The 27,400-nt window shown below is 48.4% G+C and overlaps 1 protein-coding gene across 7 annotated transcripts in view; it reads right to left on the reverse strand.

Annotated features, from left to right (window-relative positions):
* The window catches only part of ERI3 (ERI1 exoribonuclease family member 3), a 126,655-nt gene that overhangs the window by 70,665 nt on the left and 28,590 nt on the right, over window positions 1-27,400 (reverse strand). For all 7 annotated transcript variants that reach the window (XM_041738140.1, XM_041738137.1, XM_041738136.1 and 4 more), the window contains 3 exons: window positions 22,663-22,779; window positions 16,128-16,187; window positions 11,577-11,668 (listed from right to left, as the gene is read on the reverse strand). In XM_041738140.1, the coding sequence (XP_041594074.1) occupies window positions 11,577-11,668; window positions 16,128-16,187; window positions 22,663-22,737 (227 nt within the window). In that variant the 5' untranslated portion in view covers window positions 22,738-22,779. The remainder of the gene's footprint in view (window positions 1-11,576; window positions 11,669-16,127; window positions 16,188-22,662; window positions 22,780-27,400) is intronic.

Raw genomic sequence — 27,400 nt, forward strand, 5'->3', positions numbered from 1 at the left:
GTGACTGCGGGGAAGGGTCAGAGCTGCCACCGGGTCCTGGCGAGAGCTCTTTCCCAGATAGAATGGCAGAGGCCCCAGCAGGAGGCAGGCAGGAGTGGGGGGGAGGAGGGGAGCAGGTGACAGGAGCTTTCCAGGACACTTTGGTCAGTGTCTCAGCTGATGAGCTGTCCTCTCTTTTGGCCAAGGAAATCAAGAGCTCCTTAGCAGTTTGAGCTGTTTCCAAGATATCTCACTCACCCCCCACTACAGCCTCCACCTGGCCTACGGCCATCTTGACCCTTTGCCTGGGCTGCTTTTGTGTGGCCTACAATGCCCTCTGGAGGCTCCACGGAGAGGCATCTGCAGGCGGTCAGGTTCTGTCGATCTGCTCCGATACACTCAAGGACACAGCTGTTCCCTGAAGCCTCTGGATGATCTCCTCGGCCCTGATCCCAACGCCCTGAACTCCTTCAAAACAGATAAGCACGTGGCCTACACGGAGTGAACCCTTCCAGGTGGGCATCAGAACAGCCCAGTACTTTTTAAACTGTGCTCGATGGGGTTCGAGGATTCTAGAAGGGACATCAGGCCACGTTGTGGACTGGGGGAATAGGAGGAAGAACGGTAGGGCCTTGCCCCAGCTTCAACCAGAGCAGCTCAACTTTTATATATTTTGTAATGTTAGGCTTTAATATTTTGGTTTTTTAAAAGTTTCCTGCTAAAAAATACTACCCATTCAGTCTCTCTGCTGTTCTCCTCTGGGTTCTCACGGCACTTGTTCGGTATCTTCCCTATGTGGCCCTCTCACACTCCACCTTACTCAGTGTGCAGGTGGTTTATGCACGTGCTGCTTTCTGTCCTGATCACCTGGTGATCAATCCTGACAGTCCCTAGCACAGGACTTCCCGGCCCGGAGCAGCTTTCAACAGGGGCTGACTTCAGGCTACTGCTGGAATATACCAGCACTTCCAGCATGCACAGCAGTCCTCACCTTCAGTGGCAGTTTCCAAAAGAATTCCTTGAGAAAGAAGAGCTGACATTTACAAAGAAGGGCCTAGTGAAGACATGTGGCATATACCACTCCTAAATCACCAAATGGGGGCACACTTGCTACCCTCATCCATCACCTAAATCAACCTCAACCTCTGGGGGATCAAAGAGACTTTTCAATGGGCCAATCTTTGGGCAAAATGCAGATATTCCCACAGGAAATATCATTCATTAGAAGTTTCCAAAGCCTGAATGTGGGACCATCCATAGAAACACAAGATGACACTCCTCAGCTGAGTGCTCCTGGATCTGTTGCCTTGCAGAAGAGTCACTAGTCTCACAATTCTGCTTATAGGACTGGAAATGGGTGAAGACCCTTGGCCCCATAAACCAAGCCCCACTGCCTGGGCTCCTTTTCCAGCCAACTCTGGGGAAGGGGCAGGAGGGAGGCAGGGATCTGTGCTCCTTCTAGCTAAAGCCACTTGTTAATAGGCCCTAGATTCCCTTATCCCGGGGGGGAAAGGAAGGTAGCAATGAGCCCTCTCCCTTGCACCCCCCCCCCCCATATGCCTCCCAGCAGGGCCAGGGAAGAGAGCCATTAGTGTGTGCCTCAGCAGACAATGGGGAGGAGAAGTCTCCAGAGCAAAGGACAACTGCAGCAATTAGAATGCAGGGAGGTTCAGAAGCTATTTAACTGGGTGACCCCTGAGGTCGCTGCATCTGACTCCCATCCCTGGATAAATATTGTATGAGAGGGGAGGGGGGAGAGCGAGGGAGCCCTCAGAGTGCTGCTCCTCCTTCCACTCTGTTCCCTACCCCACACGGCTGCCTCCAGCCACACATACCAGAAACATTATTTACAGCCCTGACAGTCAGAGCAATCACTGTGCTAACCAAGAGGGAATGGACAAAGTCGACTTACCAAAAATTGACTATGGCAATTGAAGAAGAAACCAGGGCTGTGGGGGAAGGGAGCTGGGCCCACACTGAGGCATTCCCCCATAGTCTGACTCCAGCTGGAGCAAATATTTCCCATCACCCCAAAACCACTGGCAGAGTAAATCAGAAAGGGCGCATCCCTCCACCTTTTGAGGGCTTCACAATGTAAAAACTCCTGGATCTCATCACTACCCAGGTGTTCCTTAGCAAAGATGGGAGTCTGAGCTACCTGCCCAGAAGAAGTGGGACTAGCCACATGTCACTTATCCAGCTGCCTCCTCAGCTGACCTCTAGGAAAAGGCCACAAGCAGGAGAGTCAGCCATAGCAGAAAGGGGTCAGGCTGGGGGAAGAAGAGGAGAGCGTCTGAGCGCGGGCTGTGCCTTGGCCCCCACATGTGCCACTCCTCCAGTCCTGCTCTAATGCACCCTGACATGCCTCTGAAGACAGAGAGCTGTTTGCAGTCAGCACCGTGATTTGTTAGTAATTATTTCCATGGTGTCACATTGCTGTCACTCTGTTAACAAAGAGACAGGCTGCCTCAGGCTGCCTGCAAGAAAGAATCGCAGAGAAAAAGGCCTGTCAGGCTCTCGGGATTCTCTGGGCGGCTGGCTTTCTTCCCCAAACCAACATCCTTGCAGGCTTTGGAAGAAACAGTTTTACAGAACTATCAAGTCTGAGTATGTCACCCTTTAGCCAGGGACACTGAAAATTTATCCCACCCACTCACAGCCATCTTTCCCAAGCCCTACTGAGCTAAGCCTCCAAAGTCCACAGATCATTCAGGCACAGGCCACTACGCCTGGAGTTCCCCAGCCTTCATCTTCTAAGATCCATACTTCTGGACTCCTCTTCCTCACTGGGGTGTTTGCAGCCTCCCATGTGCTCTTAGAAGCCCAACAACTGGAAACCTATTTTAGACCAAACTGAGGCAACTGCCCCATAGGCGTGGGTGGTGGTAAAAGAGAATAGGATGGCAGGGCGTCTTCCCTCCTTGAATCTGCCAACTGCAATTCAGGACCAAAGGTGCTCAGGTGTCAATGCCCCTGCAGTCTCCAGATGCCCGTGCACCTGTGAGATCCCCACAGACTGCCCCATCATTCCCAGTGCCTGGATCAGTTCCGTATCGCCACAAGGAAAACTAGTGGTTTGCTTTAGCACAGAGTAATGTCTCCATTACCTACCCTGGCTGGGAATTAGAGGACAGATTGGCAAGCGCTGACAAAACAGAGGTCACTCACCTTACAGGCATGGAAAGTTGGAGATTAATTCTCTCCTCTCACCGAGGGAATCAGACTCCTGGAGAGTAGAAAGGATGCACCAATACTGAGGAAACCCTTTCACTGCCAAGCAGCAGCAGCAGGAGAGGGAGACAAAAGCCCACATGCCCTACAGAGGCCTTGTCAAGATGGCAAGAGCCAATGCCACCCAGCTCCTGCAGAACCTCACAGAGGAGCCTGGACAAAACCAAGATTCTTCTGGCACCATGGTCCAAAGCGCGGAGGGCAGTGCTGGCTGCATGCCCTGGAATGTAAACTCCATGAAGGCAGGATGTTTTAAAGGTTTATCTCTTTGATCACTGCTATATCCTCAATACCTAGAATAGTATGAGACACAGAATGGGTATTCAATCAACATCTACTGAAAGAATAACTAAATGAGTCAGTATGGCCCAAAGACCACTTCCACAGGCCTGGGGCCAGCTTCTCCCTATCACAGGAGTTCAGAGAAGAGGGAAGCTGGTGCAGATTCCAGAAGAGACAAGAAGGCCACATATCCAAAGGACTGGGATTAGGTTTTAAAGGAGGAGGGAGATTTGGACAAGCTGACAGGCCTTGGGAGATTCTCCTATCAGACTGAACATTCACATACTCATTCGACAAACATGTACCTAAGGGCTAAAGGTATGCAGTTCAACAAAAGGAGAAGGGATAAAGTACACTAAGGAGATATAATGTAACACTATACAGCAATGAAAAGGCTGAATACTAATATATACAACAACCGTGGAGGACTCTCTCATACATTATGTTGAGCAAAGGAAGTCAGACATAAAAGAGTACATTTTGTATGATTCTACTTAGTCAAAGTCAAGAACAGTCAAAATGAACCAAAAGTAATAGAAGTCAGAACAGTGGTTATCTGACAGGCGGAGGGCACTACTGACTGAGGAGGGGCACAAGGCAATTTCTAGGATGATGGAAAAGGTTCTTTATCTTGATCTGGGTGGTGGTTGCACAGGCCCATACTCGCATAAAAACATATGGAGCTGTGCATTTCACGTTTGTATGTTTTATGTACCCTACTATGCCTGTTTCATACCTTGATTTCTAAAAATATTAGGGAAAAAAAAGAGTTGGGTCTCAAGAGTCACACAAGTTTGTTTTTTTTTTTTTTAAACACAAAAATATCTCACCCGAAGCAAAACATTTTCCAGGAACAACAGTGGCTCCTTCTCCTTAGGAGTTCAGGGGCAAGCCCTCCAGCTTGCACTCTCTAGCTGCCAGAGGACAGAGGAGCCCAAACAAATGGCCAAGGCCTTGCAAGGTCCAGAAATACTCAAAACACAAAGAAGTGCAACCCAAGTCCCAGACCTAGGAGGTAGTAACAGCCTCTATTCTGTACCAGGTGAGCTGTGGGGAAGCAGAGATGGAACATATGGCTAAGCCATGGCCCAGCTGGTTCTGAGGCTCTCTGAAGCAGCCTGTCAGATACTACTACAAAGAATAGAACCAGACTTCCAGAGACAGTCCCAAAGAGCCACAGGACCAATTTGTCTTCCTGACAAGCCAGGCAGACACTGGCTGAGCTACTCCAACTCTGGGCCATACAAAGGTCTCAGTGCCTACGGCCCCCCCTGCCAGCAAGGAGGAGGTGATAAGACTCTCACAGATGGTCAAGGGGAGTATAACTCCGAGGGCCCGTACTTAGGCAGCAACACTTGCCTCAGGACACAGTGAAGAGCCATCCAGTCAGCAGCTCTGTAGCAGGCCAAAGCATGGGTCTCCCATTGTCACACACATCTCAAAGCCTGAGGAGTTAATACACAAATGACTTTATCTTTTATCAGGATTTTAACCAAGCAAAACTTCCATTCCAGGGGTTCCAAAAATCACTGGAGTGCTTTAGACCCTTTGACACCTTCCTAGTGGATGAGATGAGGCCAACATTAGAGGCTTACCACTCAGCCCAGAAGTGGTAAGACTTCTGGGTAAAACTGCCCAGAAGGTGGATCACCGGAGGCTCTGCCTGCCAAGGAGGGACCGAACTTATTGATCAGACAACAAAGCTCCTCCCCAATGCCCCTCTAGGTCCAAAGTCTTTCCAGAGCAGACTAATTGTCCCAAACTCAGGCTCTGAGGTAAGGATAAAAGCTGAGCTGCCTACTAACCTTAGCTCCAGGACCACAAGGAGAAGAGCGGAAAGGGGGCGCAGGCAGGGGCCTAAGAGTTCCCATGGACTCCACAGAAACCTGCTCCTGCCCTAGAGACTGCCCATAGGAAATGGATAACCGCACCAAGCCCACACTCAGGAGCCCCTTTACCACTAGTGCTAGGCACGAGGACATGTGCCAGAGGGAAGTCTCATGCATCTGTGAGTAGGCTGGCCCCAGAGGCCTGCAAGTTCTCAGGGGGAGGCGGGGCACCCCTCGCTCCTCAGAGCCTAAGAACTCTCGGCCCAAGGAGCTGTCAGGCTAACGAGGCTACCCCACCACCACTCCATCTGAGCGTGGCAGGCTGCACCGCACGACTGGCTTCAGGTGGCTCTTCTTTAATTAATGGCATCCCAGGCTCTGCAGGGAGCTTCACCCTACAATGAATGGCCCTCTCTCATTAGAGGCAGGCCTGCCATGATGTATTCAGGGTGAGGGCCAGGATTCATTTCCCTGTCTGTGGGTTGGGGATGGGAGGGAGGGGAGAGACAGCAGGGAGAGATTTATATCGAGTGACTTGGATTAGCTGCAGCTGAAACATGACCCCATCAACTCAAGCTGCCTTCTTGGGGCTAACCCGATGCACCTCTGCTGACGAGAGGGCTCTAGGGAAGCTGAAGGGAGGGCAGAAGGTCTGGTTCTTGTTCTCTCTGGGTTTAGGCTACAGCTCGAAGGCCCAGAATTCCTATACAACCTCCAGAACACCCTCCCCACCCGCCACACACACTCAGTGTGCACTGGAAGCCAGTCTTGCCCACTGAGAAAGCCTCTTCGTGTCCAGGAAGCCGTCCCATTGGCCTCCAAACTGTAAGATTGACCATAGCTGGCAGCTCGCTTTCCTAACTACTTTGTGTAGGAAATACCCACCCTCCCTACTTCAGAGGAGGAGTCCACAACATAGTAATGCCCCCATATCTGCTGTCTGGACAGGATCCAAGTACATCCTGCCACAGAACATCTCAGGCTACCCAGCACTAGGGAAAAGGTGGGCATTGGCCTGACTCGAAAACATCCTGTCAGCTACTGCCTCACTATAGTGAGCCTCTAAGGTCAGGGGATTCTATACAATACTACTCCTTTTCTCCACCTCCCCCTGAGGCCATCTCATAGCGATCACAAGACTGAACAGGGGAACCTGGGGTCTTCTGGCAAAACAGTGTCCACATTTCCAGCATACTTCTCAGAGACTTAGAAGAACGCTGAGAACCCTGAACGCTGTTATTCATACAGGTGGTTTTAGGCCTAGGGGCTAGGTAGGTGGTTCGGGCTGGCGGCAAACAGCACACAGCCCTACCAACTCCCCCTGTAATATCCTGAATTTGACATTCAGTTTTGCCTGTGCTTGGGATAACAATCATACATCAAAGCCTGTCCTCTATCCATCCTCGGCCCTCTCAGAATGCCCAATTCACTAAAAGAGCTGGAGACTGGGCCCTCACCTGCCCCTGCCAGCCAATCAGAAGGCTGCTCTGCAAGCTCACCACGTCCCTAGGAGGGCCAGGGCAAAATGCCTATCATCTGTACACACACCCACTCCGTGTCATCCACAGTTCTCCCTGGCCCTTGTGGGAGAGCATTCATTTACCCTTCCTTCCCTACTCGGAAAGAGATGTAGCTCAGTTCCGCTTTGCTAAGCCCTATTTGGCAATGTGTCTAAACACATGCAAACTTAATTAGTTCAGGAGGGGAGCCCAAGCACTTGCAGTGACAGATAAAAGTATCGGGAAATGAGACAAGTCAGAACTGCCAGGGAGTTCTTACTCAAGCCCCTTCCCCCAGCAGGCTGCTAATCAGAAGTGATATAGCTCAGAGCTGGGACCAATTGGCACACCTATGGGCAAGGGGTAAGGCTTTCATGAGCTTAGTGACATGATGAGGTCCCCCACCTGCTTCCAGACATACTATAGGACAGAGGTATCCAAAATGATACTGGAAGTGGTTTCCTTAAAACAGATCTGAGGATTCATTCATTTGTAGCTCATCAAGGAGGCTCTCAGCAGCCCCAAATCATCCCTCACCACACCCCCTGGCCAACCATGCCCCCATACCAAAATACATGTAACAGTCCAGACCTCCACCAACACCACATGGGGTACCAGCAGCCTAGGGTGTCAGAGAACGTCAGCCACTCAGTGCAAACAAAGGAAAGCGGGAAGGGCATCCCCCCTATCATCACAAAGCCATAGGCCATGAAGGGCAGAAGCAGATGGTCAGATGGCATAGTGGTTAAACACGCTGGTTCTAGAGTCAGAATGCCTAGGTTCATATCCCTGCCACAAACTGGTTGTGTTCCCTTGACAAACTTACCTCCCTGGGCTCCAGTTTCCTCATCATTTAAAAAAAAAAAAAAAAAAGTTATAAAAAGAATTTATTTCATAGTATTGTGGCAGAATTAAATGAGATGATGTGTAAATAAATAGCACAGCAGGCTCCTGATACGATATGTAATAAGCGCTCGATACATGCTATTTTTCTTATGATATAAATGTCCCCAGAGCAATCCCAGCCCTCAGTGTTGGAAGGCACAAATCTCTGAGAAAGGCCTTCAGCCAGCTGAGGACCAAACTCCTCCACGACCCAGGCCTGTGGGCCATCTCACCCAGTACCCACCATGAAGGGAGGACCCAACACCCAGTGCTGGTGTGAGAAAATCCAGGAGCCACCCGGCATTAGCAGCATAGTTCTCCAACCCCTCACACTCAGGTTGGTACAGGAAGGCCCAAGATTTCCTCTCCTGTTCCATTCTCCCTGAATCTAACTTCCACTGATCCTCTGACGTTCTTCCTGAGTACAAATACCACAAGCCCACTCCATTACTTAGCTGTCATTTATTCAACAAACATTTATTGAACAACTACTAAGTGCCAAACACTATCCAAGGTTATAACGGTGCCCACAATCTAGTGATAAGGACAAGTAGAGGGAGACACAATACAATCTCATGTATAAATAAGTACATGTCCAGACTGCTTTCTTCCAGCAAGATCTCTGCTGCCATGTCAAAGATGGAACCCCTCTACAAAGACATTCCCTGCCTGGGTAGGCAGAGAAGAGGAAAAAATGGAGAAAGAACACTAAATGCCATGAAGAGCTTCAAGAACCACGAGGTAAGGCAAAGAAAGGGTAGGTCAGGTAGTGGAGGCAAGCTGACCAAGCACCAAAGCCATAACAAGTGTCATGTCATTTCTTAAACAAGTTGAGAAGGAAAATTAAATCCATGCCCACTAAATTAAAACCCACCTCAGCAGGATCTGTGACTATAGCATCAAAGCCCACAGAATATCAACTCATCTGGCTTTGACAAAAGATGGACACAAAATGATTCTGTCGGGACCTGAGCAGATTTCTCTTCGCCAGTGGGATTTCTGCTGCCACTTCAGTTCCCATTTCTCAGTGGCTCACTAATCAGGCCCTTTCCAACAAAAGTGATGTGAAGCTGGTTGGGGGTGGGTGCTGGGAGAGAGGGGAAGGGCAGCAACGAGAAGGAGCCATGGCTCCAGGAAACTAGAGTGGGAAATGAAAATATTTGAATCCCTTAGACTTAGTTAAATCTGAAAATGGATGTCAAAATAAGAAGTAAGCCCCATACTAACAAGTTGCGGGTGTCAATTTAACACCACCCTTGTCAGGCTCCTCAGCAGCCTTTACCAGACGCATAAAAAGGTGATGGCTCTGATGAGAGCCATCTGACGAGAGGTTCCAGGAACACCGATAAGCTGTGCACTGTCACGAAGCACTACTTAGGTTTCTTCTCTGGCTGTTTTTATTTTGTTACACATTTAATTAAGAGCCTTCCCAGCAGTTATGTGGACTCCTGCTTCTAAAAGGCAGTCACAAAGCTCTCCTCCCCCCAGCCCCTGCCACCTGCCACCTGCTTCCTTCCTGCATATTCTTTTTTAGAGCTTCACTGGTCTTTTCAATACAAACCCAAACCGGCTACCAAAGTCTGCCCAACCCAGCTCTTTTAGAAGCTATGTGGTCTTAGAATTCAATTCTGTGTACCTATGAGTCTACCAATTTGGGCCTCAGTTTCAAATTGTTTTGTTTTGTTTTTTTTCTATCTATAAAGGGAGATATCACCTTCTACCAGGGAAGATAGTTGGGAGGACTGAATGAAATTTGGTACATGCTCTTTAAATTTTGGTTTTGGGGTGCCTGGGTGGCTCAGTCAGTTAAGCATCTGACTCTTGGTTTTAGCTTAGGTCGTGATCTCAGAGTTCTGGGATGGAGCCCCCATGTCAGGCTCTGCGTTCAGTGTGGAGTCCCCTTAAGATTCTCTCTCTCCCTCTGCCCCTCCCACTCATGCTCGTTCTCTAAAATAAATGAATAAAATATTTTTTTAAAAAAATTGGGGCGGGGGTTTCTTTTCCTGTATGTTTTGACCCAATCCCTTTTCTTGATTACATCATTTCTTGTGAAGATGCAAAGCAGCCTCCAGAGTCAACAAAATCTGTCCCAGCCCTACTGAGGTGAACTGGTGCTATAGGCCAGAATGGGCCAGACCCAAAGAAGACAGCACTCTGAAAATCCCCCTCTCCTCATGGAGAAACCAAATCCAAACTTAGGAGGCCTGACCAGATAGTCCCCGCGTGGACGCACAGGGAAGTTTTCATATACACACACATATGGACATGCCATTCACAGTTAATGCAGAAGATTCTGAAATGTGAGTATCTGGGATACAAAAACACCAAAGAGTGAAAAACACTTGGAAGAATGGAAGTCCTGGAAGGCTATCTGGAGAAACTGGGCCTCTGGACTGGGCTACATGAGCCCCAGGTGCTGGGTATCAGCCTGAACCCTGCCCACCCCAAAGAGCTTCTCTTATATGCTGCAGAGCTCCACCTAAACCCCTTCTCTGAAGATTCAAGTACTCAGAGCTGCCCAAGATGCCATAAATAAGAGCAACAGCCTCCTCCTCCTCACCTTCTCCATAGAATCCTCCCCTGATTCATATCTGCTTCCAGGTCCAGCCTCTGTAATTTCCCTGACACATGAGTGTCAGCTGGGAACACAGAGATCCTCTGGAGCTCTGGGAGTTGTGTGCGCACACCTAGAGGTATGCAGTCAACGTGTGTACACGACCTGAGGGATGTGGAAATGAGGTGTGTGTTTATGTGATCTGGACTTGTTCTTCCTCCTGTCACCTAGGGAGGTGGTGTCCAAGAGCAGGCTTGACATCCACCTGAGTGCCTAACTTCACCTCAACATCCAGCATCCAAAAGGCATAAAAAAGGACCTCGGTGAGAAGATAATGCCTATTTGGTAGAAAATGTCACCTCAGAGATACTATTCCTCACCCCCCAACAATACCCCACCTATGCACAAAAGCACACACACACACACACACACACACACACACACACACACCCAGAATGCTTGCGGCTGCCTTCGGTCACAAAGAACACAGAGATATCGATTCTATCAATCCTTAGCAAACAGTGCCCCCACCACCTCCACCCCACTTTAGCTCCCTGGGGGCTGTCTGAAGCCAGGTATCCATGAGGATAGACAAGAGGTAAAAGTGTCAACTCAGCAGAGGAACCAGTTCTGTCTTCTATAAGCAGGGCAGGACCCGGAGACAAAGGAGAAAAAGCAGTGGGAACGAAAGAGAAACAAGGAGGCTGGGGAACTGGGAAGCTCCCTAGAAGCAGCCCTCTCTCATCCCACTATAGGGCTTGCAGTTGAATCATCAGGGTCTTGTTCCCCAGATAAAAAGGTAGGCAGGGCGTAATGGTTAAGACAGGACCCTGGAGCCAGGTTGCCTGGGTTTGAATCCTAGCTCTGTGTGTTCTTGGGCAAGTTACTTAACCTCTCTGTGCTTTAATTCCCTTATCTATAAAACAGGAACAAAAGTACCAAGGTTTATTAAATGCATTACTATTTTTAAAGCATTAAGGGTAGTAAACACTAAAAAAAATATCTGCTTTTAACTCTTCCCTTCCAGGGCAACAATATGTAGCCCACAACCAGAAGGGCTGTCCTAAGCAGTGAGACCTGGCAAAGGCAAGAAGGCCCCAACAATAGCAGTCCCAGTAGGGTCCTTGACTTATCTACTCCCTGCTCCAGAGGCAGAAGGTAGGGTTCCCTGTCCTCTTCTCACCTTGGCAGCCCCAAAGATCCAGGGACTCTCTGACCCAGCTGCCCTGTAGGCATGGACATGTAAGCCTGCAAAAGGCAAGACCTGGTCCCACTGATTCCAAGCCCTGTCAGCAAAGTAGTCCTTCTTATACTCACATGACTTTCAAGTCCCAGTCGCCACAGGTGACAAAAATTGACTTGACGTTTGGATCTAAGAGGCCTTCTTTCGCCATCCACTCATCGACCCTCTGAAAAGTACACAACAAGAACAGATGAGATTTTTCCTTTTTTTTTTTCTTCCCAAGTCTGTGAAGAGCCACAACAGTGAAACACAGATAAGCTGCTTGTAATCAGAGCAGGAGAAAACTGTAATCTTATCCAGCCATGGCTCTGTTCTGGGCTCTCAGCCTTGGCTCAGGGCTATGGGAGCACCAGGAGGATGATCCCTACAGGAAGATCCACAAGCCTGAGGGAGTCGGGGGAGGGAACCTCTCCACTGCCCCACTGCCGAGCAGCCTGCTCCAGATGGGATAAGGACATATCCCAGTAAGTCGGCCCTCAAAAGCAAAGCCTAGCACAGACACAGGATGCCCTTGGCCATGAGAACAGGCTGGAAGGAGGCCCTAAGAAGGGACTCCAATCCTCAGGTTCATTCATTCACTTATTCATTTCACCCTCCCACCAAAGGTTTATTAACCAAATTTATGAATTTGGTTATTCCCCCAAATGATGGTGAAGTTTATCTTCACTGTGAGTCTAGCAGAAAAAGCTCTCTTGCTGGGCTGGAACCCCATTCCACTTCAGTCGCTGAAAGCTCATAAACTGGCCCCAGACTTTATGTTTCTCCTCTCCTGGTTGAGGATTCAAATTCAAATTCGGTGGAAACTTTTGAAGGCTGAGTTCAATTTCTAGACTAAGAGATAAAACAGCTCCTAAACACACTTTTAGTATTTCTTTCCTTTCATCTCTTTGATCAGTCTTATTATTTGCACTCACATTGGAAGTACAAATACTAAACTCAGTATTTAATGAGAGAATTATCATAAAACATTCAGGAAGCATTGCCTATTTTTCAGAAGATCCCAGGCATGGGGTGAGAGTACAGCAGATCACAACCACTCCACTCACACAGACAGATTAGTTTTTAAAGGCTACATGGCAAAGTAGCTAGAAACGCAGGATTGAAAGTCAGACACATCTGGGTTCTAACCTTGGCTCTTCTATATCCTGACTGTGTCACTGATGGGAAGTCATTTAAAAGTCATTTAACCTCTCTGAACTTTAGTTTCCTTCATCTATAAAATGAGGCAGGATGACTAACCTTATGGGGTTGTTTTGAGAATTAAACATAATAATGTATTAAATGGCTACCACAAAACAGACAGTAGGCTGAGGAGGAGAGAAAGTCAGATCATCATAATACAATATAATAAATGCAGCCATGGAGAAGTGACCAGAATGTATAGGAGCAAGAGGAGGAAGCGACTAGCTCTACCTTTTACAGAGAAAGGAATTGGGAAGGAAGGCTTTGCAAAGAAGACAACCGATCTAGGGACTTGGTGGTTGGGTCTGCCTGACAGGGTGGATGGAGCACAGCAAAGGATACCATAGGCAGAGACACAGGCACGGGCACAATCATTTTGTATTTAAGAAGCAATTAAGTGTTTACTGTCTGCCTTCCCCACTGGACTATGAGCACCATGAAGGCAGGAACTTCTGTCTTAACTGACTGTCACAATCCCTAACCCCAGCAGTGTCTTCTCAACAGATACCTGCTGACTGACTGAAATATGAGTTAGGAGTAGTGTGACCCATGTCCAATGTGTAGAAAGGCGGGCTAGGAAATGACGTTGGGGACTAGGTGGGCCAGACTGTGAAGACTCGGGCACATAATGGAGAGCCCACTGAAATCCTGCGTAAGATCACTTCTAGCAGGTAGAGGCTGGCTCCCTGGGGTGTCTCAGAGATCCTGACGGCCTCGTCCACACCGAAGCAGTCTTTGAGTAGGGCCAACGATCCTAGGTCGTTCCAAGGCTACAGCTTACAGCTGTCCTACCTCCCAGGAGGTCAGAGCTGCTCCTTGAGCCAGACTGTGCAGAACCTCTTCATAGTGTGTACACAGGAGAATCCCCCTCAGCTCAAGAGTCTCCCCAGCAAGCTAAATTCTAGACCTTCTGCTACTGAATGGCTTGTCTCCCCAGCCACTAGGGCCCACTTGCACTGAAGGACATGCACACACTCACACTCATGTATCCTTTCTAAGACTTAATATAAGAAAAGAAGGCAAACCTACAGCTCCTATATCAGCTAACCTTGCTCCAGCTCACTGGTGTTAAATCTCCAAGGTAAATGCCCCAACTGGCCTCCCCAATGCCTCAAGTCCTACAAGGTGGTCTTGGAAAAGAGAGCAAGACAGGACTGTCAGGAGCCTGATCAGCAAGACCTGGCCTTCCCCATGAGAAGCACTTAATACTCACAGAGGTCCTTGGAAGCTTAGGACCTACGCCATTCACTCATTCAATAGATATTTAGTGAAAACTTTGTACTATGAGCCTGTCCAGGAAAGTGATACTACATTTGGAATAAAGCCTGTCCTTTTCCTTCCCTACTCTGCTTATATGGATAAACAGTTGGAGGAATCACCAAGACAACCCCCAACCAGCTGGGTTAGCCCTCCCAGCTACATCTAGCATGGGTCCTACCTGGACTAAATGAGTCAGGCAAAAATCCAGCTGGCCACCTGCTCAAGCCCTTGGTTAGAACAAGAATTCAGCTTTTTTAGATGTATGACCAACTCAGGGTTAATAGGACAAAGCAGAGCCCATTCTGGTCTCCTCGCCAGACTCCCTATTCAGGCTGATGCCAGGAACCTTTCCTCTTCACCCACAAAGTATACTGAAATAGTAGACAGTAGCTTCATGGATAAGAGTCAGAATCCCAGGGGGATCCCTGGGTGGCGCAGCGGTTCGGTGCCTGCCTTTGGCCCAGGGCGTGATCCTGGAGACCCGGGATCGAATCCCACATCGGGCTCCCGGTGCATGGAGCCTGCTTCTCCCTCTGCCTATGTCTCTGCCTCTCTCTCTCTCTCTGTGACTATCATAAATAAATAACAACAACAAAAAAAAAGAGTCAGAATCCCTGGAGCATCCTGCTCCAGCCTGGCCTGAGGTTAGCAGGAGAAAGCCTCCCCAAGACCATCGCTCCCTCTCAACCAGTACCACTGAGGAGGAAAAAAAAAAAAAAATCCCATAACCTCAAAAGCTCTGTTTCAATGCTGACCTACAGCAAGCATCTTCCTCTTAGGATCCTGGCCAGAGACATTCCAGGGAATAGTTGCCTGCTATGTGGCCTCCCTCAGGGGCTAGGCCCTGCCTGGGCCATAGGAAACAATGAGTCCCCTCTTTCTCCTTGAGTCTAGTCTTATAGGGAGCAGTCAATGTGGAGGAGACCCCTCAATAATAGGAGTGAATTTCCCCTCAAAAAAAGAGGGTCAGTAGGACTGGGAGACACCTCAGAGCTCATCTTCTCTTCTTCCAACCTATTGCAGGTACCCTAACACTAACCCTATCCAGAATTTGACCAGTCACAGAACCTAGGGAGCATACCTGCCACTGGGTGAGCTTAAACCTGACCCCATCCTGGGGAACCCCAGGAAATTCAGTCTGTATTTCTCTCTCCCATGGGACAGGGCCTCTTGGCTATATAAAGAGACCTTCCTCCCTCCCCCTGCCACCACCCAACCTCCTCTAGGCTGAATACCAGCAATGCAGATGTGTCCTGCTATCCCCCCCATACTCTGCTTTCTCCTGTGCTTTGATAGGAACTGAGCTTTGGGTTTACTAGTCTTAAAGATAAATAAAGCACCTAATGAGATCCACAGGCTTTTTTCTCTTCTCCCCTCCCCCTAGAGAGGAGGGAGGGAGAGAGGGATCCTCTCCCTCAATGCAAACCCCCAGGCCAAAAGGGGTGGGAGCCAAACTGAGGCCAAGCCCAGCCCATCCTTATTCCCTCAGGCTGGAGCATAAGAAGCAGCGTCTTAACCTTTTCCAGCTCCCTGAGGAGAACATCCTAGAAGTGTGGTCTCTGCCAAGGGTTCTAAAGCCTTTAATTTGATTTCCTTCACATGGGCAATTGTTATAATTATTCTGATTAGGAATCATTACCCAGTGCAGCCTCTGCACCCCTGACAGGCACAATGCATCCAGTGGCAAGCTGCAGTGGGGCAGGCGGGCCCAGCCGCACCTCCTGGAGGAGTTGACAGCAAACAAAAGCCATCGATGGGGAGTTCTGGGTGAGTTAATGAAGTGCTCACATGCCACAGGAAGCCAACACTAAAGCTAAACAAAAACACCTTCGGTCCCCAGGGCTAGTTCTACAGTGCCATAGCTCAGCTCCCCTCCTCCCCACCCACCCAGCACAGGCTGCCTGGGCTGCCCAGCAGAGGACCAGGGGCCAGGAGGGGGTGGGGGCCTGTGTGGAACTCGGGGGAGCACTCGGACATCTTGCCAGTAAACCTGACGGGAACAGCTGGAGATGACAGATCAATGGTTCGATACTCTCAACAGCATGTCACTGATGTGACAGCAAATGTTATTCTAATCAAGCCATAATCATAGTCAAATTACACGGCTACATTCTCAGAAGGGGAGGGAGACAAAGGCAGCAGGAAGGGGTCAGAGGTCAGGAATTAAAGGTCACTCAACCTACCTCCAGCACTTGCTGCAGGCTTGGCTGACCATCCACCATGGCTTGAATAATCCCGGTGAGCTGAAAGGAAAGAGAAACAGCCAATAGGTGGAACAGCAGGGTGCAGAGTCTCAAAGCCGGACTGGATCCTTTCCTTTTTCATTCTACGAAAGGCCCTGGCCTGCACTGCTTTCAGCTCAGAACTTGCCAGAAGCCTTGGGAATGAAGTCCCAGGATACAGGGTGAACTTTCCCCACAATATCCTGCCCCGAGAGGGAGAAACACATCTATATGCTGACTGCAGGGTGTGTTTCATACCTATTTCAGCCTTCATTTTGGTAGGGAAAAAAAAGATGTTATGTGTCTTGTATTCAATAGGCTCAATAAATCCCTACAAATTAGAATCTAAAGTTTACCTCCAAGCTTCACAGAAGTTCCTGTAGAACTTAGGGCAGCCACATTTGGATTCAAGTTCACCCCTTCTCTGGGTCTCAATGTCCAGCATTTCCTCCTCTAACATCAGTGAAGAACCAGGGGAGCCCCACAAGCATCCACCCTTTACCCTGAATACCTGGGCCCTCAATACGAACTAGGCAAGCAAGAAACAGGATCCTTTAACTGATGGGGAAACTCAGACGAAAGACCTAATAAAGGAACCTGGTCTACAGAACAACTGACTCAGGCTGCTCCACCCAGGTCAGGCCTAGGTTCAAACAAGCTTGTTACTTTGCTCTGCTTTGTTTTGATTTGAAGTGAAAATATCCCTCGAACACAGACAAAGACAAACTGCCTCAGGGATCTGAGGCAGGAGGCCCCTAGCCACAGACCTGGACCCAGCTGGAAATCACTATGTCCAATGTGCCCCTGGCTATCTCTACAGAGTAAGATCTCAGGCTTGCTACAGAGAGTAAGATCTCAGAAGAAAAAGATTTCTTCTTCTTTTTTTTTAAGTGTTGGGGGGGGGATTAAACTCCAATTAAACTATAATTACATTTAATGAATATCAAATACCCAACTCACAGGAACCGCTGGCTCTAAGAGGGAAGGTTATTTTCTCACAGCGACTTACATGGAATGGTAATACACACCTTTTAGGGAAGAAATTTTCATTTTAAGAACGCTGAGTTCCTCTAGGTGGGTTTCTGTAGTTCATCAAGTCATTATTAGGTGGTATTTTAAGGAAGTGTAAGGACACAGCCACTCTATTTTATATTCCAGAAACTGTTTTTATATTAATCTGTATTTTAATTGGGTAACAGCTGCTGCCTACAGACTTCCCATGGTCTAAAAGGAAAATAAATTAGAAAGATTAACTACACTGTTGTTTCGCAAGGCTTTAACCCACAGCATGCCCACCCGGCTGGCACCTCCACACCCTTTCTTTGCTTGGGAGACCAAAGAACTGCCCAGCAGAGGGAGGGCCTGAGCCAAAGAGAAGAAAAGTTGGTCCACTGAGGGCTAGGGGTGGGGCTGGCAGATGAGGGGTGAGAAAGAGCTCTGAGTCAGCGGCTTTAATCTTGGAGTGCTAAGACTTCCTTTATTTAGTCAACAGCTATTCATGGACAGCCTACAATGTGCTGGGCCCCATTCCAGAAATTAGGGATCCAGTCGTAAGGAAAAACATGAAATCCCTGCCTCATGGAATCTGCGTTCTTCTTGGCAGCCCCTCTATGCCCAGCCCAGCCAGCACCCAAAGCCTGTACACCTTCCAGAGCCCCACACTGAGCAGGCAGTGTCATAGCACAGCAGTGCCTGTGTTTTGTCTCAGGCACTTAGGGGCTAGAGTCCAGAGTAGGCTGTGGCTGACTCCAGGTGAACACCCAGATGACTGACTAGCACCCTTGTACCCACCCCTGCCTTTCCTGGCCCTCCTCCTCTCCTGCTTAGTTCTTCCAGGGCCAAGCCGTATCCCCAAGCTTACAGCTAGGGTTTAGGGTCAGGACTATCCTGGAAAACCTACAGCCACTCTTACGTAGAAAGCTCTGGGGTCTGTGTGACAGTCTCACATCTAGTCTGAGTCTTGTGGGGCAAGTTTAGGTCTACCACTTCTCGACTCCTACACCAAGCAAGGGTCACTCGGATGAGCTGAACACTGAAGGGCTTCCAGAAAGGCTCACTCACAGAAGAAACCAATGGCACCCTTGCCAAGAGACACCCCTCCTTGGAGATGGGCCTTAGGTCAGCATCTGTGTATCCCACAAGCACCTGTTCTGGGCCCCAGAAAAATCACTAATGTGGGGAAAGAAAGTCACTGCCCTAAAAAGGAAAACTAGAGCTCTGCTCTGCACAGTCTCACTACAGACGAGGCCTGCTTCTTCCACCCAGGTGGTAGGTGGTAGGGCTCCAGGGGCCTGGGGCTTTCTCACACTCCTGTCCACTGGTCAGCAGTCCTAGAATTACCAGCCTGGAGGAGCCTCTCCAAGCCTGAGCTCTCTCTCTCTCTCCATGCTTTCTAGACCACCTGTGGTTCAGCAAGACATGGCTTACAGCTGAGCTCCTAGAGGGCTTGAAGTCAATCGCCAGAGACACAGGGGCTTGAACTATTGGTTCAGCTAGAGGCACTCTTCCAGGGGGAGGCCTTACTTCCCCATATGAATCCTTCCAGAGGATGCACTACATCTTGCTGGCTCTTCCAAGGCACTAGATGAATAGAGTGTGAACTTAAGAAATGAGTCCTTGGGGCAGCCCCGGTGGCTCAGCAGTTTAGCGCCGCCTTCTGCCCAGGGTGTGATCCTAGAGACCGGGGATCGAGTCCCATGTTGGGCTCCCTGCATGGAGCCTGCTTCTCCCTCTGCCTATATCTCTGCCTCTCTGTGTGTGTGTCTCTCATGAATAAATTAAAAAAAAAAAATCTTTAAAAAAGAAAAAAAAAGAATGAGTCCTTTTACCTGGTACTGACAACTTATAAGATGTCTCTAAGACTTACACAAGAAGCCATGAAAGAGAGAGCCAATTAAAAAAAATAAATACTGGAAAGTTCTACCTTAGGCATAACTTAAATCCTTCATGCTGCAGTTTAAACCCAATCCCACTTGGGTTAATATATATTTGTAAAAAGCTTTCACATCCTCACAATGAAAGGTACTAGAGCAAAGCCAAGTATTATTAAGCTGAGAACCAGGGCTCACAGGCTAAACAGAGCTCAAAGACCTTAACCACTTAAAGCTGGAGAGGTGAGAGGAAGAATTAATGTGTGCTCTGTGGCTCCTTTCACCAAGGGATTACAGATTAACTCCCGCTTCTCCAGACTCGGAAACCACAAGGCGAGAGGCTTTTGACCCGGACTGATAACATGACTGGTTACTAAGATCCCCTGCCCACACAAGGGCTTTGTCCAGGGACGAGCTGGCTTCATCATAAACACTAGCAACTACAGGAAGCAGCCCAGGACACTCAATGCCAATAGCATGTCAGCATCCAGCGCTTTCTCCTTTCACAGTTTATCTCCAACACAATCGTATTCTGACACCAAGACAGTTTGTTGATTACATAAGCACTTGTCTCTGGTGTGCAATCTGATAATCAGACCCACTCTTTCTCCTCAGACAAAGAGACCAATAAATCTCACCCTTTATAAGTACAGGTGCAAGACAAAGCCTTTTACTGGCATTTAGCAAAATTGGTAAATTTTTTTTCCTAGTTTTTTTCAAGACAGTGACAACAACAACAAAAAAAGACTACACATGGTCAGGGACTGTGCAGCAGCCCAGCTGCTACAGGCAGAGATCTGACGGGTTGGAGTAGACTCTAGAGGTGGTAGGGAAAGGGCTTGGAAGGGATGAAACTTATCCCATCCCGTCTCTGTCAGAAACGAGTCTCCAGGCAGACTGTCAACTGGAACTAAGAGAGATCTCAAGAAGGCTAACAACATGTCCATTACACAGAGCGGTAAGAGTGTCTGTATGTGGGCTGCAGACACAGAATCCCTCTTCTTGCTGCCCAGAACTGAGCCTGTCTCTCCCCACACAATCATGTGCTTATATAGGTACTCAGGTGTCCTGTGTGTGCACAGAGGTGCACGTGCGTGCATGCATACACACGCACACAGGCCAGGGTTCTTAAGAACTGCTTGTGCACAACAGAAAATTCTACTAGAGGAGCTGCTTAGGCACAACCCAGAGGTTTTGGGTTGTTCCTTGCACCAGGGAAAGATTCTCTCTGACTATGATGATCTCTATCTCTACCCCAAAGGCAGCTACTGCCACACTGGACAAGGTCCCACCACTGTGGGGGCCACAGGCCCCCATCCTGTGTCCATGCCTCTCTTGACATTACAACTCCATCTGATATGGAGACAGGATAATATTTAGATGATCTGAGAAGAGTTCACTTACTCAAAAGAACGTGTCAGCAGGACAGTTACTTGGGGGGGGGGGGGCAGGGGTAGGGCAGTGGGCAACAAGGTATTGTTGGATACTCTTTGACAATACTCATTCATTTAAGGAACACGTCTTAAGCATTTACTTGACACCAGGCCCTAATGATGGGCCAGAGATGGATAAGATCTAGTTTCTGCCCTCAAGGAACTCACAGTCTAGTGAGGAGACATGTAAATAAATACAGTATAATGCATCTGATCAGTGCTTTGGGTGGTGGGACCAGCCAGGGGTTCAGGGAAAGCTCCTCAGAGAAGGTGACCCTGAGCAAGTCCTAGAGGACAAGCAGGGGTGGGGGGAGGAGAGTGGGAGCAGCATCTAGGCAAGAGTATCATGTGCACAGGCAGACTGGGAGGGGGCAACCTTAGGTGAGGGAAGTGACGGGGCATGAAGCAGGGAGATGTGAGGCTGGACAAAAAGGCAGGGAGAGTTGGGGGCTCTGGAAGCCTGAGGTGAAACGGCACCCTAGGTGCCACAGTTACATCTTCACTTTCAGATAAGGCTTCAGGACAACAGTCCCAACCCCACCATGCCGCCTGCCCTCCAAATTATGTATGTGTTCCTGGAGTGAAACTTTCCAGAAAAAAGAAATATAGCTCTCATCACAGTCTCACAATCTCTCCTCCCCTCTCCCAGAGCAACAGCAACAGCAGCCCTGACCTCAAAAAGATCCCTTTTCCCCAATACTCTCAAGCATCACCCCTGCCCGGGGCTGAGTTCCATCCCTAAATAGCTACTAGCAACCTTTCCCAAACGCAGCTTAGCTGCAGCTGGAGCCCCCAGGAGGGGAATCCGCTCACAAAGAGGAAGAGAAGCACAAGAGGATACTCCATTTTCAGTCCAGTGGAAGCTCAGGTAACTGGCTGGCTTAAGTTAGGAAAGTCTTCCCTTTCCACAAGGCGATTTTCACCATTAAAGTGGTGATTTTTTTCCCACAAGGGGCAAAAAGAGCAGATCAGCGCCCCCTGGTGGTACAGGTGATGTCCAGGGGCAAGGGGGAAAAAGGGTAGATCCCAGAGGGAGCAGGAATCTCAACATTAGTGGGAACAATGAAGGAGGTGAGAGACTACACACCTGGGCAGATGGATTCCTGCACCTAAAGGCCTGTGTGGGTTGGGTGGCAAACACTGGCATCAAGCTCAGGAGTGACCCCTGAAACTTCGTATCTGAGCTTAAGGCAGCCTCAGAACCCACGGGGCCCTCCCACCAGTGGCAGGCAGGCATTCCCCACGCCAAGACAATCTTTTTGGGATCATTCAAGAACTTCTCTCTCATGTTTCACTCATATGCAGAAAGATCTCTAAATGACAGCACGAAGTCTCAAATGTACTCTAGCCCCAAATTCTTAAAAAAATTCCAGAAACACTCATGTTTTCCCATGACTTCTATTACCACACATACTTGGTCTATGATTCCACCACAGCCTGTGGCTACCAGAGTACCTAACATGATAGGTCATGGGGGAAGGCAGTTACAGAGGGTCGCAAGAGTAAGACCTCTTCAGGGGCACCTCCTTGCTTCCATTAGCTCTTCTGAGCCCCCTAGCAAGCATCAAGATCTCAGCCCAATTTCACAATCTGTAAAATGGGGCCAATACTAACCTGCTGGCTGGCCAAGTACAACACCTGCACAGGATAAGGATAAGGACGTTTCAGCCTCATACCCCACTTGGCCTGCCCTCTCTTTCTTCAACGATGGAGCTGTGCTTCCTACAAACTCAATCAATGCTTCACACAGGGCCGCTTTGCTCAAGGACAGGAAAACCTCACCAGAAGCTAAGAGAGCCCGACATAACCTGTCCTTCCAAGAAGCTGCAATCTTCACCTCTCATCAGGAGGCCCCAAGGGAAATGGAACTGAAAAGAAGCTGACTCCCAGAACCACCACCCTGCAGTGGTGCACCACTCCAAGTGCCTGGTCACCAGGAGGGGCAGGGACTATAAGGAAGGGAAAACACTGGGAAAGCTGGGACAGATTGTGCTATTTCTCCTTGGGTCCCCAGTGACCACAGTGGTGCAAGCGGAGTGACAGACTTTGTAAAAGGCTAACTGCTGGGTCCAGTGCACACCTGCTGTAACCACTAGGAGGACTAAAGCTGTCCCAAAGTGGCATGTATGGTGCACCAGTGACCCAAAGGCTCCTGTCCCAGCAGCCCGTGCTGCCCAGCTCCAGGGCCCTTACCTCTGTACAGAAGGGAGTAAGCTGTGGATGGACTACAGGCTGGACATACATGTGAAAGGTAGACTCAATCTCCATGGTCCGGCCATTTAGCTTCAGGATGGGGAACTCGATGATTTCCTGGAATGGCAAAGACAAAGAAAAAGAATACGATTTTTTCTAACCAACCATTTCAAGTAACTCAGAGTCAAGAATGACACAGTGTTTTGGACTCATTAGCTCCTGCCAAGCCAGACCCAAGACTGAGTAAGATGGTGCCAGCTTAGCTCTAACCCTAACCTTCCCGCTGTTACTACCTTCACAGGTGACAGGACTAGATCCCCACCATCTCTGGAAAGGAGAAAGAAGACAGTAGTATAAGCTGCCCCAGTTACCCCAACTGGTTCTCTGCCAGAAGCCTTCACTGGAGCCCATAAAAGTAGCCCCGCCCCTTCCCCTTGCTCAGCCTTCTGCCCTGAATGGCCTGGATCTCCAGTCACCTAGACAACCAGCCATAAGACCAATCAGAGCCTTCTGCATTGAAAGTTTAAGCAGAACCGATGAGTTTCTTCATTCGTTTTCCAAAAAAAAAGGATAAATAATAAATAAAGCCAAAGGGGATACTAAAGAGAAGAAGCAAAATGAGTAAGAGTAATAGGAGCTAGTGCCTCCCACCTTTCTTTCAGGCAGTACACCCTCCCCCAGGCTGCTCCCCCCAATCACTTAGCCAGCCCTTCCCAGTCCACTGGAACGTAATGGAAGAGAAGGAGGAGGAGTGACAATTTGTTTGGTGTCTCTAAGATTAATTTGTCTCCGTTATTTAATAGAGATGCACAGCACCAAGGTCCTGGTGTGCAAACAGGCTTGCAGAACGCTGGCTGTGCAGTATGCCTCCTACATCGCTCCTGGGAAGGGAGGAATGCACCAGAGGGGGGAGAGGGAGAGGGCAGGAGAGCACACACGCACCAGAGAGAAAAGGGAAAGCGAGGAGAGAGAATAAAAAAAATTATTGCTTTTTAATATTCAAAAACAGTTTGCAAAATTTAATCAAAGCAGAGGAAAAGCTAACATTTTTACCACTTTGACATTTTTATTAGCGCTTTCATAAATTTTTAAAACATGAATGGAATTAGTTTACAACACAAAAAAACTGCCCTGAAAACATCTGGAAGAGACAAATAGGAAATAATAAAAAAAATAAATAAAAGCAAAATCCTCCGAGTAAAATTAGCATGTGGAAAAGGCCTCCACTGCAGAGAGAGAAGGGGGGCTTTGCCCACTCTGTGGCCCCAGCAGTCGGCTCCAGTAGCATCCCTACCCCAGGTCCCCAGGTCTGGAAGGGACCTTTCTAGTACCACTAAAATCAAGGCAAACTGGTTCTTTCCAGGGACAGCCTGGAGAAACAGCACAGAAGCTGTTGACACCTGACCACGTGCAGGATGTGGACGAGTGGGAAGACAGGAGAAACAGCCAATGTCCTTGACATCCCAGGGCAGCCAGGTAGCCCCTCCCTCAAACACACCTATGAATGACTATTGGGCTTGTTTTTAAAGCATCTGTTTTTATCCAACACATTAAAGCAGGATGGAAGACCAAATCAAGGCAGAAAAATCCAAAGGTTCTGGTTGCATGGTCTCCCCAGCTGATCCCCCAAAATGGGGAAGCTGACAGGAGCCCCCAGAGATAGGAAGGGTAACAAGGCTGAGCCAGAGGGGGCATGGCAAGGAGGCCCCAGCTTTGATTAGAGTAGGTGATACCTTTCCTTGCAACTTGAAGGAGGGGCTTATCCCCCAATTCCCTGGGCCCCTCTCACTCCTCACAAAGCACTCCTTAGCAGACCTGATGGACAATTTTGTGCTGAAAAATAAAATGGAGGCACATATGCACGCATGCACACGCGCACACACACGATAGATAGATAGATAGATAGATAGATAGATAGATAGATAGATAGATAGATAGATATCGGGCCCCCTGAAAAACCAGATATCCAAGATTTCCAAGCACTAACTGAAGTGGGAATCATCTGACACCTGAATTTCTGATATATCCTGCTTCTCCCACTATGTAAAAGCAGCACTTCCCCAATAGGAGCTCCACTGCCTGGTGAGTTTGGCTGCCCTGGTGTCTAAAGAACAAATACAGCCAGTTCCTCACTAACAATGTTAGCTGGGCCCGCAATGAAATTTAACCTGTGACACAACTGTACTTTTCATTTAAACTTTCATTTGGAGAGAAGCAGTGTTTGGAGACCTGCAGTTTGTCCTGCTAATAAAGACAAGTGTTGGGACCTTTAAGGATGCCATTCATCTCTGGCTTTTATTAAATTCAATTTTCTTAAGCCCATGATACATTATGAAATTAGGAGTTGACATTCCTCTGGAAACAAAAATATCTATCAAACATAAATAGAAAAAAACCCCTCTATTACCAAGAATTTATGGCTTAAAGTTGATCTCTTTCCACTTTTTTACAAGCACATGGTTTGTTTTAGATATCTAAGTGTTATTATAGATCTAGAATTTCATTAGTATTTATTATAAAATAGTAAGCACTTCAGCTCCTGCTCTGACCAGCACCAAGTTGGCATCCCCAGTAGATTCTCTGAAAACCTGGCCTTTGGGTTTCCCCACTGCAGCTTGCTCTTCAAGCTCTCTTGCTGCTGGCTTCCTCACCCCTAGTGAAATGGAGCTAATCTGTGCTCACCCTCAGTTGTACCCTCCCAGAGAGGAAGAATAAGGCAGTCTCAGCTCTAAGCACAAAGGGGAGATCCCTGAAAGGCATGGGCATCAAGGACACAACGGACTGGACCTATGATAAACATACCTCTCCAGAGTCACTAGTCCATCGGCCACACCTCCTCAAGACCAAGAAGAGGGACTTTCAAGAGCCAATCTTAGAACATGACTCTGCATGGGCCCTTTCTCAGCACCATCAGCAGCTGTTGTAACAACGGCCCTGCACACTGGCAGATTCATTTAAGCCAATGAGGTGCCAAAGAGGAGCTTCTGACAGAAGACCCCCCTGGGGAGTCAGAGCAGAAAGGATCTCACTTAGGTACTTCTTATCTTCCCATATTACCCAACCAAGCCCAGAACCTCAAAATACTGGCCTCAACAGCCCATTCATGGAAGAGGAACCCTAATATCTACCAAGTTGGCAGGACTCTGCAGCCAGTGCACCTGCAGGAGGCCAAACACTTCAGCAGTTTTCAGTTCATGAGGATCAGAATGGTAACAACAAAGTTACAGGGCGATCACATTAATTCCAACCAGGAGCTTGGGAAGCTGTGCCTCCCTGCTATCTTCTAGAGGATTACTCCGATAATGAAACTGTTATTCCTGCCCCTCCTCTTTTTCCCTATCTCCTAATTCCCCTGGGAAGAAGTTTTTAGTAGTTGAGTGTCTACCTCTGCAGAGGTAGCACCAGGAAGGAAAGAAGAACCACTGTATGTTCACCAGCTCTCTCTTGCTCCCCTAAGAGCAGTTTCACAATTCCTTATATCCGTACGTCATTTGCATTCAATTAAACTGCCTGAGTAGCATCTACTGGGTGCAGGGCACTGTACCAGCGTTGGAGTGGGATTTAGAGAAGATGTAGCCTCTGCTTTGGAGAAGTGCACAGACTAGTGAGCAGAGAAGATACTGAACAAATAATGATGCACTATGATAAATATCTTAGTGGGGGGACATACTGAGTGTTAGGACTTTCAACTTACAGTGTGCTTGCAAATACATTTTCTTATCTTACCCTTATTAATCGTGGAAGATAGGTCATAGCAGCAGCAGCAGCAGCAGCTCATAAACCAATACTAGTAAGTGCCTAATATCTAGGCAGGGGCTGGGTATAGACACATAGACAAATACAATGAGATATGGCTCCTCTAAGGTGCTTGGAGTCTGGGCAAAAGGTAAAGAAGAGCTGGCCTGACACCCTCAGGGACACATGGAAAATGGAATCATTTCATTCCTTCCATTTGTTCTTTACCACATGGCTGGCAGACTGCTAAATGCTTAACAGGAACGACCTCATTGAAGCTTCCTAACAACTCATTGAAGCTTCCTAACAACTCAGGAGGTGGGAATCACTAGGATCCTTATTTTACAGATAAACTAAGGCCCAAGAAGAAGTGGTAACTTGCTTGAGGGGCAGAGCTGGGACTCCAAATGTAGAAATGAGATTTAAAGAGAACAAAATTCGCAGTTTTCAAAATCTGACGGGTCAAGAGCTGATTCTTCCAGCCTGAAAGGGTGTCCTTAGGAAGCTCGGTCTGCTGTCTCCTAGCAAGAGAGGCTGCTCTCAGTTAAGGAGCCCTGAATGTGGCCTACCCAAGCAGAAAGTCTTGGAAGCCCACTGCTGCAGAGGCTCCACTGCAACTGTGGTGACACAGATGGCGCTATGCTCTGAGCTCAGGGAGAGTGAGAACCAGGAGCCTTCGGTTTGCATCTTCAGCACCCAGCTGTCCTTGTTCTCTCCATGTCTAGTGAGTAACATCTGAAGGGGCCAATAAATGGAAAGATGGAAGCCAAGTACATGCCTCTAACAGAAACATCTCTGCTTTTGCAGAGCTATCCACAAGACCAGGGAGGCAAAGTGATCTACTGAAGGTGAAAAACAGGGTATATAGATGGTGGTGGAGCCAGGATTCAAACCCAGACACAGAACACCCTAAAGCACGTTTGTCTCTCATCTTTAAGTGGCTTCTCATCCTCCCTCCACAACTGCTACAAACCACAAACATCCCAGTTTTCTGTCTGTACAG

The sequence above is a fragment of the Vulpes lagopus genome, chromosome 23, assembly GCF_018345385.1.
Source record: "Vulpes lagopus strain Blue_001 chromosome 23, ASM1834538v1, whole genome shotgun sequence".
NCBI lineage: Eukaryota > Metazoa > Chordata > Mammalia > Carnivora > Canidae > Vulpes > Vulpes lagopus.